We start from the raw sequence: 19,502 nt of genomic DNA on the forward strand, positions 1-19,502 counted from the left end.
GGTGCGGGATCGGGCAGTGTTTCGTTCTGCTGTGCATGGGGTCGCTATGAGTCGGAAACGACTCGACGGCACTTAACAACAACAACAATAACAACATGCTTCACTTTGTTCTTGTAATGATTTTAAGTAGTAGAATTTCTGCACTACTGTTTTTAAAAGCAAGTAACATTCTTTCATTAGTCAGTTAATATTATTATCTATGATGGAATATAAAGCTGAAAAATACCTTTCAAATCCAGTTCTCTACATGTACTAATTAAATCAACTTGTTTCTTTTCATTTATGTCTTTAATTTACCTGTTTAGCAGCTAAAATTTGAACTATGAAATTCATCCAATCAACTCATAAATGTTTGTTATTGTTAAAGTAACCAGCTTTTGAAAACTACTCAAAGACCATCTGAGATTGTCAGAGTAATTTTCATTTACAAAGAGTGGTATTTTATTTCGGAACAAATTAAATCATCTCTGTTTTAATTTGGCATTTTGGGTTTAACTAATTCTTGTATGATGGTTATTGAAAGCAAGAATTGGATTGTATGTTCGGTGTGATAAAGGATATTCAGGTTTATCACAAATTAAACCTGATAACATGAAGCAGAGTTGATAGCTCATGAAAGTATTCAAATGGACACTTCTCAAATTTTTTTTTTTAAATAAACATTTTTAAATGAAGTATAACATGCCCACAGAAAAGTTCTTGAGTCATAAGGGTACACCTCTCAGTGAATCAGTGCACACATTCATGTCACCATTGCCTAGGTCAAGAACTAGAACATTATCAGGGCCATACAAGTCCTGCCTGTGTTGCTTTCTCTCTTCCTTAGAGATAGTCCTGAATTCTAACACTGTATTTTAATTTTGTCTCAAATATGTATAATTTATAATTTTAACAGTTTTTGTTTGAAATTCCCTATATTCTTCCAGATGAAAGAACTAACCAATTTTATTTTGAATGAGATCATTAGTTTTCAGAAAGAATCAGTTTTTTATATATGTTTAGTAATCGATAGAAATAATTTTGGTAATTAGCATCAATATTAAAATTTAATTTGCTTTACTGATACTATTTTTCTGTATAGTAAAAAGAAAAGGACAGCAGACTGCTGAGTTTGTGTCATGTTCTACTTTTCTAGTTAGGTGATGCCTTTAGCTTGCAGTTAAGATACAGAAATAGCAGTCAACTCTTAAGGATTTTCTGCTCATTGAATTTTACTGTGTTAAAAAACATTTATATTCAAATGTATACATACCTTTATACAAGTGACTGAGATGAATTGTTGACACCTTAGAGGTTTTTTGTTTTGTTTTGTCTTTCCCCTTCAGTGGAAGCGTTAACATTTCCTCCTTCTTCGGGAAAGTCGTTCATTATGGGAGCAGATGAAGCTCTTGAAAGTGAATTGGGACTTGGAGAGCTGGCAGGCCTTACTGTGGCCAATGAAGCAGATTCATTAACTTATGATGTAAGTGGTAGTTTTACTTTTGTTGTTAAGTTTTTATGTTTTTGTTTGGTTTATTTCATTATTCAGTTTTTAAAATTAAAAGTTGATTTTATAGAAAAAGAAAGCAATGGTAAAACTTCTTTATAAATATCAAACTTGACTCAGTTTTAATTCCAGACTTTGAAAATACAAATACATAATAAACCATAACATTTTTCACATTACCTAGGCATTAAAATTATAGGATTTACCTAAGTCTGTATTTCAGTCAGTGTAGTTTGTTCATTGCTTTTAGATAAGGGAAGGCATTACTTTTCTATTACCAAGTTTAGGTTTTGCTTTATGTTTCAGAGTACCAGTGATAAGTTGAAATTTATTCCTGCCCAATAGCAACATTTATCTGGCTTCTTTAGTACCTCATCAATATCCTATCAAGCTGTGATTTTAATTATTGTTAGGCATAAATACGTACAGGGTGGTTTCCCAATGTTAAGGCTGACCGATCAATTATATGAACCAAAATTGAAATCTTTGTACTTTTGTGCTTATGTTTATTTAATTCCACACACAGTTGTTTTATAAATGCTTTTATACTTTTTCATCATAATTAATGCTTTGTGAGAACAGTACTTTTTTCATAGGTAAAGTATTTACAGGTTACCTTCTTTAGGAGTTTTGGTGGCATAGTGATAAAGCATTCAGCTGCTATCCAAAAGCTTGGTAGTTCAAACCCACGAGTCTCTCCGTGAGAGAAAGATGAGGCAGTTTGCTTCCATAAAGACTTGCAGCTTTGGAAAACGTATGGGACAGTTCTGCTCTGTCCTATAAGGTCGCTGTGAGTCAGAATTGACTCATGGCAGTGGGTTTGATTTTTTCATCTCTTCATTAAAATTCTCTCATTTTGATACTTCATTTTCTCTGTTCAGAACATAATTAGTTCCTGGGGTAAGAATGTCATATAGAGTTATAGGATGGATGCCTAACCTTAGACATGATAAGAAAACATTACAAAGTAGAATTTTCACCACTCATTCCTTTCTGCAAATGAAAACTCTTTTTCCTTATCCATTCACAAGTCTTTTAGGTTCTATCTCTAAAACCATGAAATCTGTACTTCTTTTCATCTCCCATCCTACTTGCAAAAAGGATGTGGAGGCAGCACTTTCTGACCTCCTCCAACTTCACAAGGGAAACAGAGTTACCTTCAGCAGCCCAATGCTTATTCTCACGAGGCCAAACATGCCCCCAACCTCCAAACCTTTTTACCAACTCTGACACCACCCATCTCTCCCACTGCACTCACTACTTCTTTGCTGGATTTGATAATTTGTTGCAATGGCCACACAGAACTCAGACAATACTCACAATTATGAGGTTTATTAGGGAAGTAATAGGTCACAACTCAGGTTCAGGAATGCTCTTGGGATACAGTTCTTCAATCAAGACTATCTCCCCTCTGCTGTGCCCTCAGACACAGTCCCTGGCCCTCGGCCCCTCAGCCTGGCCTTTGCCTGCTCGGACAAATGTTACAAAGCTCTTTTAGCTCTGCTGATAGGTATGCCTAGGTGCACATCACTCTGCCGACAAACCTTCTGCCCAAAACCACTCAGCTTTCTCACTCCATGGGGTAGAAAGCCCACTACTCTGTCTTGTGCCTCTTGGGTTCACAGCCTGTTTCTCAGCTGGTCATCTCTGCCATCTTTCTGTGAGGAGGTCCAGCACAAGGATCTAAGGTCCACGGACACACTCCACTCCAACTCCAGTTCTTTTCTCTTGATGGCAGTGCAATCCTCTCTTTTGTCTCTAGGAGGGCTCATTTTAAGCCTAGCAGAATGACAAAGCTAACCAACCCCCACATTAGAGTTCCACACACCTTACTTGCATGGTCCTACCCAGTAATCTGGTGGGAGTCACACAGACCATGGCTAGATAAACCATACATAGTAATTGACTATACCACACTATTCCACTTTTTCCCCTTTATATCTACAATAACCTTCTAATTGCAATAGGAGCTCTAATGGCACAGTCATTAAAGCATTTGGCTATTAACCAAAAGATGAGCAGTTCAAATCCAAAAGCCTCTGTAACCATTTCAGTAAAGAAAATGTAACTTCTATTAGAAAGTATTGAAAATCTCAAAAGTAAGATAATATTCTCAAAATGTTCACGAATTTAAAGATAACTTATTTTTCAAGAGTTACCTAAATGGTAGAGTTTCTGTGTTACAATTTAGCTTGAAATTATCATTTTTTTTTAATCATCCTAGATTGTTTTTTACATTATTAAATTATTTGATCCTGTGTTTATATTAAAATATGTTAACTGTTCTTGTTATACCTTTCATATTTGAAAGAAACTACTATTTACATTTTACCAATATTGCCTACTAGTTTGATTATCTACATTTAAAACTTACATTGCTTTAAAATTAAAATTGTTTAGAAAGTTGCATGGTATGATCACTTAGTATAACATTAATTTCTACTTCATAGAGTCATTATGAGGATTAAGTGACAGTATCAAGGAGATAATGACATATCAGAACGAGTTAATATTGAAATGACATTTTCTTCCTATCGTGAATTAAATGTAGTGGTATCTTTGTTTTGTTTCTTTAATAGATAGCAAACAATAAAGATGCATTGAGGAAGACATGGAATCCTAAGTTTACTTTAAGAAGTCACTTTGATGGCATCCGAGCCCTTGCTTTCCACCCCATTGAGCCTGTTTTGATAACAGCATCAGAAGATCACACATTAAAAATGTGGAATTTACAGAAGACAGCTCCAGCCAAAAAGTGAGAATATTCTACTTTATTTGAATATTTTCATTAGCAGTTTTCAGTAGAAAAAGACTTACTTGCTATTAAATTTCCTGGACATCTCTTCTTCATTGTTTCACTTAATTCACATTATTTATTTATTTAAATATTTCATTCTGTTTTAGGTAAAAGTTTACATAGCAAATTAGGTTCCTATGTAACAATTTTTATACAGATTGCTCCAATATAACATTGGTTACTATTTTTGCAGTGTGTCAGCATTCTCATTATTTCCCTTCTGTTAGCTCTATTTCCATTTATCTAATTATCCTGACCCTCCTTGCCTTCTCATCTTTGCTTTTGGATAAATATGTATTGATTGTTTTTCTCATGTAATTGATTGTTTAAGGAAACACATTCCTCACAGGTGATAATATTTATTTTATAAGCCAATCTGTTATTTGGCTGAAAGGTGACCTCCAGGAGTGGCTTAAGTATTATCTTAGGTCAACAGTGTTGGGAATTTCTCTGTCAGTCCAGTAAATCTTACATTTTTTCAGGAATCTGAGTTTTGTTCTACATTTCTTTCCTGTTCTATCTGGGACCTTTTATTGTGTCACTGGTCAGAATGGTCAGTGGTGGTAAGCAGGTACCAACCATCTATTTCTTCTCATCTCTGGCTAGAAGAGACCATAATCTATGTGGGTTTTTAGTCCTGTAGACTAGTTTCTTCTTTGAGTTTTTTATTTCCTTCATTCTCTCCTGATTGAGACAGGAAGAGACCAATATCTTAGATGGTCACTTGTAAGCTTCTAAGACTCCAGATGTTACTTACCAAACTAGGGTGTAGAGCATTATTTTTATGAACTATATTATGCCAGTTGACTGAGTTGTCTCATGAGACTATGGTCCCAAGCCCTTTAACTCAGTAAACTAATTCTGTGAAGTATCTGGATATATCTAGAAGGTCTCTGTAACTGTATGCTGTGTTACCTATATGATGCATACAAACGTGTATACTTATTCCTGTAAGTATACCTGTAGATGCACGTGCATGTACTCACATACTTTCCTGTACACATATAGCATACAAATCTGCCTATGTAACCACACACCAATTTTTTTGTTGCAAAATTGTGTATGTTGTTATAGCATTTATTGTAATTGTCTTTTATTGTTGCATGGTCATATTGTGCTGACTTCTCTCATATTGTGTATTGCATTCTCCTCACCAGAAATAACAGGTGTCTGCTATCTAGCAAGTAATTCTCCCTCCCATCCCTGGTAATCTTTGGAAAACATTACTCTCTGTGTGTGTACCTATTCTTTCTTCTTCTTCTTTGTTTTTTTAAACTTTTTATTGTGATTTGGGTGAAAGTTTACAGAGCAAACTCATTTTCCATTCAACAGTTGATAAATGTTTTGCTTTGTGACATTGATGCAATCCTCATAAAGTAACGGCTCTCTTCCCACTTCTTCCCACAAAGTAACAGCTCTCTTCCCACTTCCTCTCTGTGGTTACTTTTCCCTGTGTCCTTCATTCCTATGCATTCCTGCCTTCTGAGATTTCTTACATATTTGTTTTTCTCTTCCTACTCATGATCTAATGTTAAGTTGGAAAATTGATGTTTAAGGAGAAATGACATCATCTGATGGTTTCCCCAGGGTTTCTGAATACTGCTTACAGTCCATAGGTTGTCATTGTTGTTGACTTCTTTGGAGTTGGCCCCTGAGTCATGGTGACCCAGTGTGTTATAGAATAGCTCCAAAGGATTTCCTTAGCTATAATTTTTATGGAAGTAGTTTGCCAGACCTTTCTTCCACAAAGTCTCTGGGTACATTTGATGAATAGCCAGTCTTTAGGTTAGCAGCTCAATTGCAAACTGTTGGTGCCACCCAGGCTTCTTCAGTCCTTATACAGTGTATTGAATACCTGTCATAATTTAGTAGCCCTTTATCCTTACTGAGGGTCTCTAAACCAGTACCAGAACCAGTACCAGTTGCCATCTAGTCAACTTCAGCTCATAGCAGCCCCATGTGTGTCAGTGTAGAACTGTGCTCTGTAGGGTTTTCAGTGGCTAAATTCTTAGAAGTAGATTGCCAGTCTTTCTTTCAAGGTGTGGACTCAGACTTCAAACCTTTCAGTTGGCACCTGAGTGCATTAACCATTTGTACTACCCAGAGGTCCCTAAAACCAGTTGCTTTCTGTTTTATACTAACTCATGGAACCTCACGATTGTCAGAGTAGAATTATGCTCTATAGGGTTTTCAGTGGCTGATGTTTCAGAAGTAGGTTGCCAGGCTACTCCTCTGAGGTGCTTTGGGTAGACTTAAACCTCCAGCCTTTTGGTTAGCAGCTGAACTCTAACCCTTTCTACTACCTGGGTATAAGCATGTTTAAAATGACTGAACCATCTTTCTCCCTCCCACCACTGTTGTCCACTGCGTTTGAACTCAAGGGGTAGAGGAGAGGGAAGGCTGATTGAGAACAGAGGGAGGGACCTCTCTTTGGTATTATGGTTGGGCCCAGAACCTTTAGCTAGTTTCCATACCTACCAGTATGTCTAAACTGAAAGGTACTGTTGTTGCCATCACTTAACTGCTAGTATGCTTCCCTTGGTTGTTTGGCTCCTCTCTAAGCATGATGTACATGAGTTGGTATAAACCCTGTTAATAATTGCCATGCTGGTTCTGATCCCGCTTGGTGGAATCCTTATTGGAGCTCTTCTTTACTCCTGGTCCATTCAGCCCAGAAACCACCATGGGTCCTTCTGTAGTGTCAAACACTGCTATTACTATAAAAGTGCAACATCAGATGGGGAGAGGACTTCTATTGCCCCGTTTAAAAGAAATCAGTGGCATTTCTACAATGACATACGTACGTAGGACAGATAAAATACTTAATTTATCAGTTTACATCAGATAGCTCAACCAGATCTTGCTAAAAGTCAAATTGACCCTCATATAGATTCAGCAGCAGAGACCAGTTACCTCCTGGCAGTAAGCCGTGCCTTCTGTCACAGTGAGCATCATGTTAGGCAAGAGAATATGAATGTTCTTGACTAAAATTTAGAATAACATTGAAATAAGCTTCTCACTGATGGTAGCTTAGTTATATATTCATTCATCTTCAGAGATAAAGTATGGCCTGTTTATCTTTGAACTTAAAACTTATAAATGACATAAGGAGATAACATATGCATATAAATAACTGCAATAAAATGCTGCTGCTGTTGTGTGTCGTGGCATCGATTCCAACTCACAGCAACCCCATAGGACAGAATAGAATTGCCCCAAAGAGTTTCCAGGGCTGTAATCTTTATAGAGCATCTTTGTCCTGCAGTGTGGAAAATGGTTAAGTACGTGGCTTTAAATCTAGGTTCATTAACAGTTTGGCCACCATAAAGTATCATAGTGTTCTTAGTCATGAATAAACTGTTGACTTAGACTGTTGACTGTTGGCAAGTATCAAAGATATGTTTGTATCTTTAATGCTTAAGGAGAAATGACATCATCTGATGGTTTCCCCAGGGTTTCTGAATACTGCTTACAGTTCATATGTTGTCATTGTTGTTGGCTTCTTTGGAGTTGACCCCTGAGTCATTGTGACCCAGTGTATTATAAAATAGCTCCAAACCTTCATATTAGCCTTCATGGAAATGTAAGGAAAGTAAAGTACCATTTATTGAAATTCTACTACACCCACTCTATACTTACTGACATGGTTAAGTTGCAAACACCAGGTCATTATGCAAAAATCCACATTATGCAAAAATGGAGGATGACCATAGCATTACTAACTGCCAAATTATATCATTACATAACTGCCACACCACTGAGAATCATGGCCTAGCTAAATCGATATGCAACCTTAACCATCACAGCCAGCGTTACTCACTCTTGCCTCGTACCTCAGTATACATTAACTGCTGGCCATACATTGCTAGATAGTAGATGTTTTTACTCTTGTCATAAATGTGAGATGGCAGATAATGAGACAGACCATGAGGAGTAGATATATGTGCATGGCTGCCCTAGACTGTTTACTGATAGAATCTCACTTAAGTATTGTATTTGATGTTATTCCAGTTTTTTTGTTTTGTTTTAAACATAGAGGTATCTGAAGTTCTGAAAGATTAAATAATTTTCTTAAGTTAGCCAGTTATTGATAAATCTAGAAATTGAATTCAGAACCTTCTTTCAAAGCCCATGTTTCCCTGAGTAAGATTCTCTCTCCCTTTAGTCAAATAGATTACGACAAGGCTAAAAGCAGTCTTAACGAGGCATTGTTACTAACCGAGGCTCTTGTTTCTTTGAAACCATGGTAATATGTGATTGGTGTTAGGCAGTCTTTCTTATGCATCCTTTAATCTAGAATGGTATGCTACCATATGTTTGTATTTCTAAACATGATTTTCTGGCATATATCCAGTCAGACTGTTCATTACTGAAACGTAGAGTGGTAAAAGTTCTCTTCTCTCTCTGATTTAGGAGTACTTCTCTTGATGTAGAACCTATCTATACGTTCAGGGCTCATAAGTAAGTATATGGTTTTTTTGTTTTGTTTTAAACCAACATCATTATAAATCAGCCTAATTAGGATATTTTCTTTTCTTTCACTTACGTATTTTGTGTTACATATTTTTTGTATTTAGTGGTGTTTTTTATAAATATAAAAGAAACTCATAATGCTGGAAGTGGACATAACACTACCAAATTAGAGGTCTTTGCTGAAATTGGATTTTATTTGCATGATTTTTAACTGATATATATCTTCAGAAGAAGATTGAAATTTAAGTTTAAATACTAGATATGATGACTTTTTTCCTTAAATAAATCCCAGATAAAAATATTTGAGGGTATTTTTTTTTCTCCAAACATGATCACATATTACATGCTTTTCCTGTTTCCTTTTGAGCTTAAGAAATGTATCCATTCAATTGATTTATCACAGAGAGTGGCACACTTTTTCTATAAAAGGCAGATAGTAAGCATTTTTTAGGCTTATCAAGCCATATATTCTCTACTGCGTACTCTGGGTTGGTTGTTTTATTTTATAACCCTTTGAAAATGTAAAAACCATTCTTACCTTGAGGGACTGTATCAAAACAGACCATTAGCTGGCTTTGGCCCACAAGCCAGTTTGCAAACCATATTTAGCAAAGGAAGAAAGATGAACAGTGCTTTAATAGTATTTTTTATTCATCACTCCAAAAAAAGCAAACCAATTGCTGTCAAGTCATTTCCAACTCATCACAGCCCCATGTGCTGCAGAGTAGAACTGCACACCACAGAGTTATCAAGGCTTTGATCTTTTAAGAAGCAGATCACCAGACCTTTCTTCTGAGGCACCTGTTTGTGGGTTCAAACCAACAACCTTTTGTTTAGTAGTTGAGTGCTGTTTGAAACAGCACACTGCTTTCACCCCTTTCATTCAACATAAAAAGCAGACAAATAGAAAGCCATTTGAATGATTGTACATAATTATTTTTAACAAGTCATATTCTCAGATAGAAATTGTTATGTTCCAGAGGTCCAGTGCTGTGTGTGGTAATGAGCAGCAATGGTGAGCAGTGTTACAGTGGAGGTACTGATGGACTGATCCAGGGCTGGAATACCACTAACCCCAACATTGATCCTTATGACTCTTATGGTATGTGATTCCCCAAAGATCTGAAAGAATAAAATGTTTTTGCACATTTTTTCTAGCATATATAACTAATTAGTTTTGAGAATAAATTTGTAAAGGAGAATCACATCTTTATTCTGTTAGAAAGGATTCCTATATTTGGGAAGGAATTTTATATGTAATGTTAAAAAAATAAGGAAAAACACTCATTCTTCTTGAGGATACAATTGCCAAACCCCAAAGTCTTTGACTATAAATAGTCACTTGATTAACTTTTGTTTTCTTCATTTTATGCATCTGTGTATTACTTGATTATCAATTAATGTATGATACTGCATCACTATTTAACAACTTTGAGGCAATGATTGTGGACATCATCCTCTTAATCACTTATTGGAGGGGTGAACAGGTTAAGTTTTGAAGTCCATGACACTATAATATTTCAGAGGCCTTCAGAGTTAAGAAGTATGCTTTAGTCTTGGAAACAGTACCATGAGACAAAAATTCATATTATAACTTGTCACCAGCTTCCCCAGCTCTTACCATAAATTCCTCTGGCAAAGACTATGTAGGAATTGAGTATTTTGGTTTCTTCTTAAATTTTAGAAAGATTGAAGTATTCTATTTGCCATATTAGCATTTATTTCATTTATCAGTTTAGATTATTTTGCCACCTAAATTAACCTAAGTTAAAGCAAGAAAGTCAATAAACAAAAATTTCCCCCAACATTGATTTTATAAACAAATTTGCACAAGACTGTCTGCCAGAGGCTATTCTGTGAATGAACAGAAGAACTCTTTCCTCAAAGAGCTGGCTTTCAACAGGACTTCCCCTCTGAGGAAGCAACTGAAGCCCAGCAGGGTTTCTCTAATCTCTACCGTCTTCTTTCATTCTTTTACAAATATGTCTGTTACTTGCCTTTCCTTACTTCCATTACTGCTCTCTTGGAGGATAAATCCCTCATTCTGTCCTTGGTCAACCCTTTCTCTTTAGCTTTTGATCTCATTCTCTTACTTTATTCCCTTGGGGCTCTATTAGTTGTCTGTCTGTCTCTCCCCTTTTTCTTCCCCTTGCCCTCTTTGCTCTCTTTCCATCCCACTCCTTGGAAGGAAGGTTGGGCAATCCTACTTCCATAGTGATACTGCCTCGGAAACCCAAGGAGGGGTCACTATGAGTCGGGCTGACTCGAGGGCACATAACAACAACAACAATCAATGTGTAAATTCAGGTGAAGGGAAGTCTCTGCTTGACTCCATTTCTCTCTCACTTCTATTTAGTTCATTTCCCTCATAAGTTTCTTTCATTGTGTTATCTAGGAAACACAATTGAGGGGGTGGCAGTAGGAGGTTGCTGTCAAGTTGATTCTGACCTTATGGTGACCCCATGTGAGCAGAGTAGAACTGTTTCATAGGATTTTCAAGGCTGTGACCTCTGGAAAGCAGATTACAGGCCTGTTTTTTGAGGCACCTCTGGGTATGTTTAAACCATCAACCTTTTGGGTAGTGGTGGAGCACTTAACCATGTGCATCGCCCAAACCATTTGCCTTGAGTCAATCTCGACTCATAGTGACCCCTCCTTGGGTCTCCGAGGTGCTATCTCTACGGAAGTAGATCGCCCAACCTTTCTTCCACGGAGTGGCTGGTGGGTTTGCACTGCCAGCCTTAGGCACTATGCCGCCAGAGCTCCCATGCATCACCCAGGGATTTCTAAAATACAGTTACTAGTTACTAATTCTGTGTGCTTCCTCTCTGTATTATCTCTGCATTCTGGCTTTTGACACCACCATTTAAATTAACAAGATTACCAGTGACTACCTAATTGCCTGACCCAAGAGATATTTTAAAAATCCTTACCTTACTAGATCTGTGGGCTGAGTCTGAGACTATTGACCACTCCATTCTCTTTGAAATTTGCCTGCTTTGTTGACTTTTTAAAAATGACTGTCATCATTTCTATTCCCTAACCTTCATAAACTCCTTTATTTTTCTCACCTTAAGTACTGCAGTTTATCAAGACCCTAACTCATTTTTTGCATTGCACAAACTTTCCTTGGGAGGTTGAATCAGCTTATATGGTTTTATATGTTGCTGACTCCTAAGTCTTTTCTTTAGGCTTCGGACTACCTTCAGGAAATCTTAGCATGGCTGTTTTGTTGTCAGTAAATCCCACCATGTTTTGTTTCTTCTGTGTAGTCTTTATTACTTGCTGACTCTACCAGGATTACCTAAACTAGAAACCTAATAGTTATCCTTGATGCCATATTGTGCCTTACTATAATATACTACAGAGCCTTATCTACCCAGTCTTTTTGATATTTTAGGGATCTACTCTGGTCCTTTTACCCTTGCCATAGTTTAGGTCCTCATCATCACTTTCCCAGTCTACTAAAACAGTTTCCTAATTGTTCCCCTTGCTTCATCTTGCTTCTGTCCACTCTGTCTTCTGTCCTACTACACTACAGCCAAAGTTATCTTATTAAACACTTACTCAACCCAGCTGCTCTTAGGAAACCATTGACTGGGATTGCTTTCAGGATAATTTCCAAGTTCCTTAATAAGTCATAGAAATCCTACCATAAACTAGTCGCTCTCATCTTACTCACTCCTGCCTCACACTTCATATTCCAGCAATACTGAACTGTTTATAATATGTACCGTACTATTTTTCCTTCTGTGATTTTGTTGGTGCTGCCTCTTTTGCCAGGAATACCTTCCCTCTGTTCATCAAGTGGCCAACTCCTGTACCCTCTAAGTGCAACTCTCTCCAAACAGCTTTTACATCATCCCAGTTACTCTCTGTGGTTATTGGTGTCTGTCACTATTATTCAACCAACCACATTGTCCTCTCCATTAGACTACTAAGGCTTATGAGGACAGGGATTGTATAGTGTCTTAATCATCTGTGTGACTCTAGCATCTAGCAAAATGCCGCCACACAGTGTTTTCAATAAATATTTGATGGATATGTTTCAGAGGAGATCTGAGCCATATCAAGAGCACTACTTCATAGAGTCATTGCAAGGATTAATAATTTGTTAAAGTTTCCAATTTTTGACTGTTATCATAAGACTATACAAAATGAGACCCCCGATATCCATATCTCAGTTATTGCTATTTGAGAATTTGGAGATTTCTGTAGGTTTCAGGTCATGTCTCTTATAAATGTCAGAGGCTGTTCTTCCTGGGAATAACTGCCATTCATAGTAGAGTAGGATGAATGGCCTGAGGAAGGTATGTATAGCTAAAGTGCTGAGAGAGTTCAGAGGAGGGAAGGATCTCTTGTTCACTTCCTAAGAGAATATGAGCTCTGGTTTCTCTGAAGGTAGATTAAATTCAAATGATTTGTGGTAACATGTTCTTTTTAAATCCAGAGAAATGGAAAATTGTCCATGGGGAGGAATAACAGGAAGGAGACAGAAATTCCTAATTTTTTAAGGAGAAAAAAAGAACTGTGCTATTTAATTTTAGGCTCTACATTTCTATGTTTCCAGGCCTGTCTTTAATTATTGCAGTCTTTGAAAAGAATAATAGAAATTAGAAGGCATATTTTATACTAGTATCAGGTGCTTTTGTTTATTTTTTTCTCTGGAATCTAAATATATATATATGTCTTGTTTTTTCCCTCCTGATTTTATATTTTCAATGTTTTATTTAGATCCTTCTGTTTTAAGAGGCCCTCTGCTAGGCCACACAGATGCAGTCTGGGGCTTGGCTTATAGTGCAACACATCAGCGTTTACTATCCTGTTCAGCAGACGGCACTCTGCGTTTATGGAGTACAACTGAGGTTGCTCCAGCCCTAAGTGTATTTAATGATAATCAAGGTACATACTTTTTTTTAATTATTATTATTTTGCTCAATTTTTTTGTAAAATGTCTAATTCTGTAAATAAATAAGTAAATCTATGAACTCTTACTGTTTACATTTAATTTGAAGATTTTTTTGAAGTCATAAAAGTATGTTTGAATTTGCAACTTACATAATTTTAAAAGCATGATGTTTGCTAAAAGCACTCATAATTTTTTTAAATTGAGATACAATTTGCATGCAGTGAAAAACACAGATCTTAAGTGTACATTTCAATGAGTTTGACAAATGCATTCACCCCTGTAACTCACACACCTATCATGTTACAGAACCTCTCCTTTACTTCCCCACAGTTCCTTCTTGTCCTTCCCAGTCAGTCCTCTCTCCCTAGCCACCCAATCACAGGCTCCACTGATGTGATTTTTTTCAGCATTGATTACGTTTTTCTATTCTAAAACTTTATATAATTAGAATAATACAATATTTTTTGTATCTGGCTTTTTACTCTCATTGTAATGCTTTTGCAGTTCATCCATGTTGCAAGTATTGAGAACTCATTTATTTTTATTGTTTAACTATTTATTCTATTATGTGAATAAACCATAATATACTTATTCATTTTTCTCTTGAGAGTTGTTTGGGTTGTTTCTAGTTTTTGGCTGCAGTAAAGACCTAGAAGTACAATTGCTAGGTCTTAGGATAGATGTTTATTTAACTTTATGTGAAACTACTAAACCTGATTGTGCCATTTTACACACCTGCCAATAATGTGTCAGTTGCTCTCCAGTCTTATCAACACTTGGTGTGGTCAGTATATTTAATTCTAGACATTTCTAGTGAGTTTGTAGTAGTATTTCATTATGGTTGTAATTTGTATTTCTCTGATGCTAATTATGCTGAACAATTTTTTTGTATGTGCTTATTAGCCATTCATAATTTTCCCATTATACATATATTTTTAAACTGTTAACTTGCTTTAGTTAGATTTTGAGCCAAATGAAAAAAATTAGGTTAGTGTATGTATGTATATGTGTGTGTGTGTGTGTGTATCTTTCCATCTTATATATCTTATATACACACACACATATACACACAGAGATACACACACATACATACATACATACATACATATAATTTTATTTTTTTATGTTTGGAGCTCAGGTGGTGTAGTGCCTAAGGCATTTGACTGCTAACCAGAAGGCTTGTGCTTCAAATTTTAACCTATTCTGGATGGTAAATTAAAACACCTTAAATTTGATATTTGAATAGTTTTTTAAATTTCATTCTTATAATGAGTTAGAATTACTAGTAAAGGCTGGGCTTTTTAAATGAAGAGCTCCTGCTGTGCCATTCTAAGCCACAAGATGAGGTTGGAAGCAGCAAAACATGTAGTTCATAAATGTTTTCTATTTGCTTTCTGAATAAAGGCACTTAGATTTTAGAACACATTTCTCTCAATTTATGATTTTCTGATACTGATATTAAAATTAGCATGCATACTGTAAATACATTAGCTGAGTGACAGGTAGATCTGTTGAACACTTAAAAGGATAATAAAATAGGCTAGGGTTAAAAGTAATAAAGGAAATAATCTCTATTGAGTGGTTTAGAGCTAATTCTTACTCTAATGGAAAACCTTATTAACTTCTTAAGCAAATCATGCCGCTCTTTATTGTGCTGTGTTATAAGCACGTTTTCAAGAATCTCCTCTAATGAAAATTCATTTTGAATATGCTTCTGCTCTCTTAGAACTTGGAATCCCTGCCTCTGTGGATCTAGTGAGCAGTGACCCTAGCCATATGGTAGCATCATTCAGCAAAGGATATACAAGCATCTTTAACATGGAAACACAGCAACGTATTCTCACTTTAGAATCCAACCTAGACACAAGTATGTATACCGGTTTTAAATAGTCTGTTTGGATCAGTGTTCTATTTTTCGTTACTCATAATTTCATTTTTTATGTTAGTAATAAAATGTGACAAAGCTCAATACTGATTAGAATATAGATCAAGTTGACAGTTTCAGAATCACAAATCTGAAATTTCTTACTGGTTATAGAAAGTCAGAAATAAATGCTTTCTCAGGTTGTGAAGAAGGTATTACAAAGTCTTTTTTTGGTGTTTGTGGTTTGTTTTTTTAAACCATTGCTTTCTGTCTTTAGCCCTAATCCATACTTTAGGTTGCAGTTGATAAAGAAAACTGCGTACACATATAATGTTGTTGTTAGCTGTTGCAGCCCTTGCCTCATGGCATCACAGTAGAATGAAACACTGCATAAATCCCCATGATCAATTGCCAGTTGGGCCATTGCACCATAGGGTTTTCATTGGCTGATTTTTCAGAAGTAGATTGCCTGGCCTTTCTTCCTAGTCTGTCTTAGTCTGGGAGCTCTGCTGAAACTTGTTCTGCGTCACAGCAATATGCAAGCCTCCACTGAGAGGTGGATGGTGGCTATGCATGAGGTGCATTGTCTGGAATCCAACTCAAGTCTCCTGCATGAAAGGCAAGGTGGTTCCCTAGTGCCGCTCTAACAGATATACCACAAACAGGACAGCCTTAACAAACAGGAGTTTATTTGCTTATAGCTTGGAGGCTTTAAGTCCAAGTTCAAAGTGCTAGGCTCTAGGGGCTGGGTGAAAGCCCCTCAACCTTGGACTTCAGCTCTATCTCCTGGTCCTGGCCCACTCAAGCTGGAAGCTTTCTTCATTCATACAGCTGCTGGCTGCTGAGTCTGACAAGCAAAAAGGCACAGTCCCAAAGTCACCAAACAAACATGGCAGGCCACTGATTCAAATCCAGATGAGGTCCCAAGATCGGCAGGGTATGGCAGGCTATTGAACAATGACTTTGCTACATGCAGGGTTCAAGCATGCCAAAAGGCTAGAGACCATTCCCAAAGCTGTTTCTTATATACTAGAAGCAGACCACATCCCTAAAGCAGCTACTGAGCCTCCAATAGATTCCACCATGGAGTTAATTACCAATCTCACCATGGGGAATAACTACATCCAGCTGCCCAGCCACTCAACGAGGCCCAGCCAAGTTGACAGCAGACTTAACCACCACACAAGGATTCTACCACTGAACCACAAATGCCCTCCGCACATACACTGTGGCTTTAATCTGAGAAGTAATTACCATGATGCATGTATCTGTTTCTCTCTTAAAAATTTTCTTCATTCCTTTTTGGCTTTCTTCCTGTTTTCTTCCCAATCCTTGGTTTTCTTCTCTTAGCCTGTGAGAATTGTTTGGGGAAATAGGCATTAGTAGAACTTTGAACTATTTGGTTATAATTGAAACACAGGAAAATCGAAATTAATATTTTTTGGCTTTTGGTTTAAATAGGTAATCATATTAATATCCCTCCATTCTTCCTATTTGTTTCAGTCAAGAATGAATGAACAGTGCAATTCAAAATGATGTCAATACCAGTTTGACTGATAAAGTAACAGGTAGTTTAACTAGATAATTGGTTACTTGTGAACTTAGTGTAAGTCACAGGCTGAATATGAGTATTTGGTGGATTGTTTTGGATTCATTGCTAGAATGGTTATTGCTGTTTTAACTTTATTTCTGGTGTTCTTTTCATTTTGCATACTTGTCTGATCTATAAAATAGAGATACTTTCTTAAAAATATTACCAAATCAGAAGTTTCTTTTTCTTGTTCCCATGATTTGATTTCTTTTCTGTCATACTCATTTTCTAGATTTTAGAGCAATTGAAACTATTCACAGAAACTCCTCTTGGACTGTTGAGGTGTTTTACTTAAAGGGTTTCTCTTTGTTGTTACTGTTGTCTTTTAGACCTTGAAGAGTAGTGTGTTCTCTCTGGAGAAAAGAATCCATAGTTTGAACATGGAAACTAACCATCCCTTTGTTTAGGACCTTCTATCTTCAAAGTTTTTAAGATGTCATATTTGTAGGAACCATTGTGCAAATTCATCATGAAAATTAGACTAAAAATAGTGTAGATCAGGCCTGTTGCTTATAAATATTTTTCATTATGTAATTATAAATTTATAGTAACTGTCCTAGGATTTAGGAGCTCTGGTGGCATAGTGGGTAAGGCACTTGGTTGCTAACCAAACGTCGGTAGTTCAAACCCACCAGGTGCTTTGCAGGAGGAAGATGAGGCAATCTACTTCCATAAAGATTTATAGCCTTGGAAACCCAATGGGGATCACTATGAGTCAAAATCAACTTGATGGCAGTAGAGTTTTTTGTTTTTTATTATTCTAGGATTTAAAAAAAATATTTTAAGGTCTTTTTGAAATAATTGTAGACTTACAGAAAAGTTGCAAAAATAGTACAAGAACTCTTGGCTACTATTTATCCTGTTGTACCAATTTTTAACATTTTGTCATTATTTTCTTTATCAGTCTTTATATATATGTATACATGATTTCTGAACCATTTGAGATATATTACATTCCTATACTTCTGTGCTCTTTAACATATATTTCCTAATTATAAGAACATTCTCTCACATAGCACAGTATAATTATAAAATCAAGGAATTTAACATGGACACAATAAGGTTGCCTAGACTATTGTTCATATTAAAATTTTTCCAGCTGCCCCAGCAATGTCCTTTATAAGGACAATATTTCTCCACCTTGGACCATGATATAATGACTTTAAAAACTTGGATGTATATGAAGTTAGCATTTTCTTTATGCAGGTTGTCCCCGACTTATAGCAGGGTTCCATTCCAGTGGTGCCGTTGTAAATTAGTTCTGATGTAAGTTCAGTACCTCATTTTTTAAAAAGTCTTCATTATTACTGCCTTTTATTATCAGTAATTTTATGAATCATAGCATTGAACATCTGCGAGTGAACATTTGGCAACGATAACATCAGCAAATTACACGTTGCAACATTGTATGTAGTACACATTACATAAAATGTACAAAAAGCACCCCCGCCAAAACAAGAGACAGTCTTAAGGGGAATTTGTCATAACTCCAGTACATGGTAAGTTGGGGACTACCTGTATACAGTGTTCCTTTTTCTTATAAAAAGTATCTTAAGCTTGGTGTGATTCTGTCCTGCGCAGCTGTTCTGAGAAACAGTAGTGCTTTTTCTCCATCCTGCTTCTTTCCCACCTAAGTGCGTGCCACCACCTTATGGAAGATTCGATGGACATGGACATGAGGCCCCTGAGGCCCCAAAACTATCTTTTCGGTTGTGAACTAAAGGCTGACAAAGATTATCACTTTAAGGTGGATAATGATGAAAATGAGCACCAGTTATCTTTAAGAACGGTCAGTTTACGGGCTGGTGCAAAGGATGAATTGCACATTGTTGAAGCAGAGGCAATGAATTATGAAGGCAGCCCAATTAAAGTAACACTGGCAACTTTGAAAATGTCTGTACAGCCAACGGTCTCCCTTGGGGGCTTTGAAAACACCACCTGTGGTCTTACGGTTGAAGTGTGGCTCAGGGCCTGTGCATATCAGTGGACAGCACTTAGTAGCTGTGGAAGAAGATGCAGAGTCAGATGATGAAGAGGAGGAAGATGTGAAGCTCCTAAGTATATCAGGAAAGCGATCGGCCCCTGCCAGTGGCAACAAAGTTCCACAGAAAAAAGTAAAACTTGCTGCTGATGAAGATGACGATGATGATGATAACGACGACGATGATGATGATGATGATGAAACTGAAGAAAAAGCTCCAGTGAAGAAATCTGTGTGGGATAATCTGGCCAAAAATGCACAAAAAGCAAACCAGAATGGAAAAGACTCAAAACCATCAACACCAAGACCCAAAGGTCAAGAATCCTTCAAAAAACAGGAAAAAAACTCCCAAAACACGCAAAGGACCTAGTTCTGTTGTTGTTGTTGTTGTTGTTGTTGTT

At 36.6% G+C, this 19,502-nt stretch overlaps 1 protein-coding gene and 1 pseudogene across 1 annotated transcript in view; both read left to right on the top strand.

Moving 5' to 3' along the window:
* The window catches only part of STRN (striatin), a 199,794-nt gene that overhangs the window by 175,601 nt on the left and 4,691 nt on the right, over window positions 1–19,502 (top strand). Inside the window, exons 10-15 of the mRNA XM_007945074.1 lie at window positions 1,326–1,462; window positions 4,066–4,241; window positions 8,697–8,744; window positions 9,737–9,858; window positions 13,491–13,658; window positions 15,392–15,532. Of these exons, the coding sequence (XP_007943265.1) occupies window positions 1,326–1,462; window positions 4,066–4,241; window positions 8,697–8,744; window positions 9,737–9,858; window positions 13,491–13,658; window positions 15,392–15,532 (792 nt within the window). The remainder of the gene's footprint in view (window positions 1–1,325; window positions 1,463–4,065; window positions 4,242–8,696; window positions 8,745–9,736; window positions 9,859–13,490; window positions 13,659–15,391; window positions 15,533–19,502) is intronic.
* Window positions 18,772–19,502, top strand: part of LOC103200554 — a 2,122-nt pseudogene continuing 1,391 nt past the window's right edge.

This window comes from Orycteropus afer, unplaced genomic scaffold (assembly GCF_000298275.1).
Source record: "Orycteropus afer afer isolate SDZICR_OR568_19922 unplaced genomic scaffold, OryAfe1.0 scaffold00131, whole genome shotgun sequence".
In the NCBI taxonomy this organism is placed as follows: Eukaryota; Metazoa; Chordata; class Mammalia; order Tubulidentata; family Orycteropodidae; genus Orycteropus; species Orycteropus afer.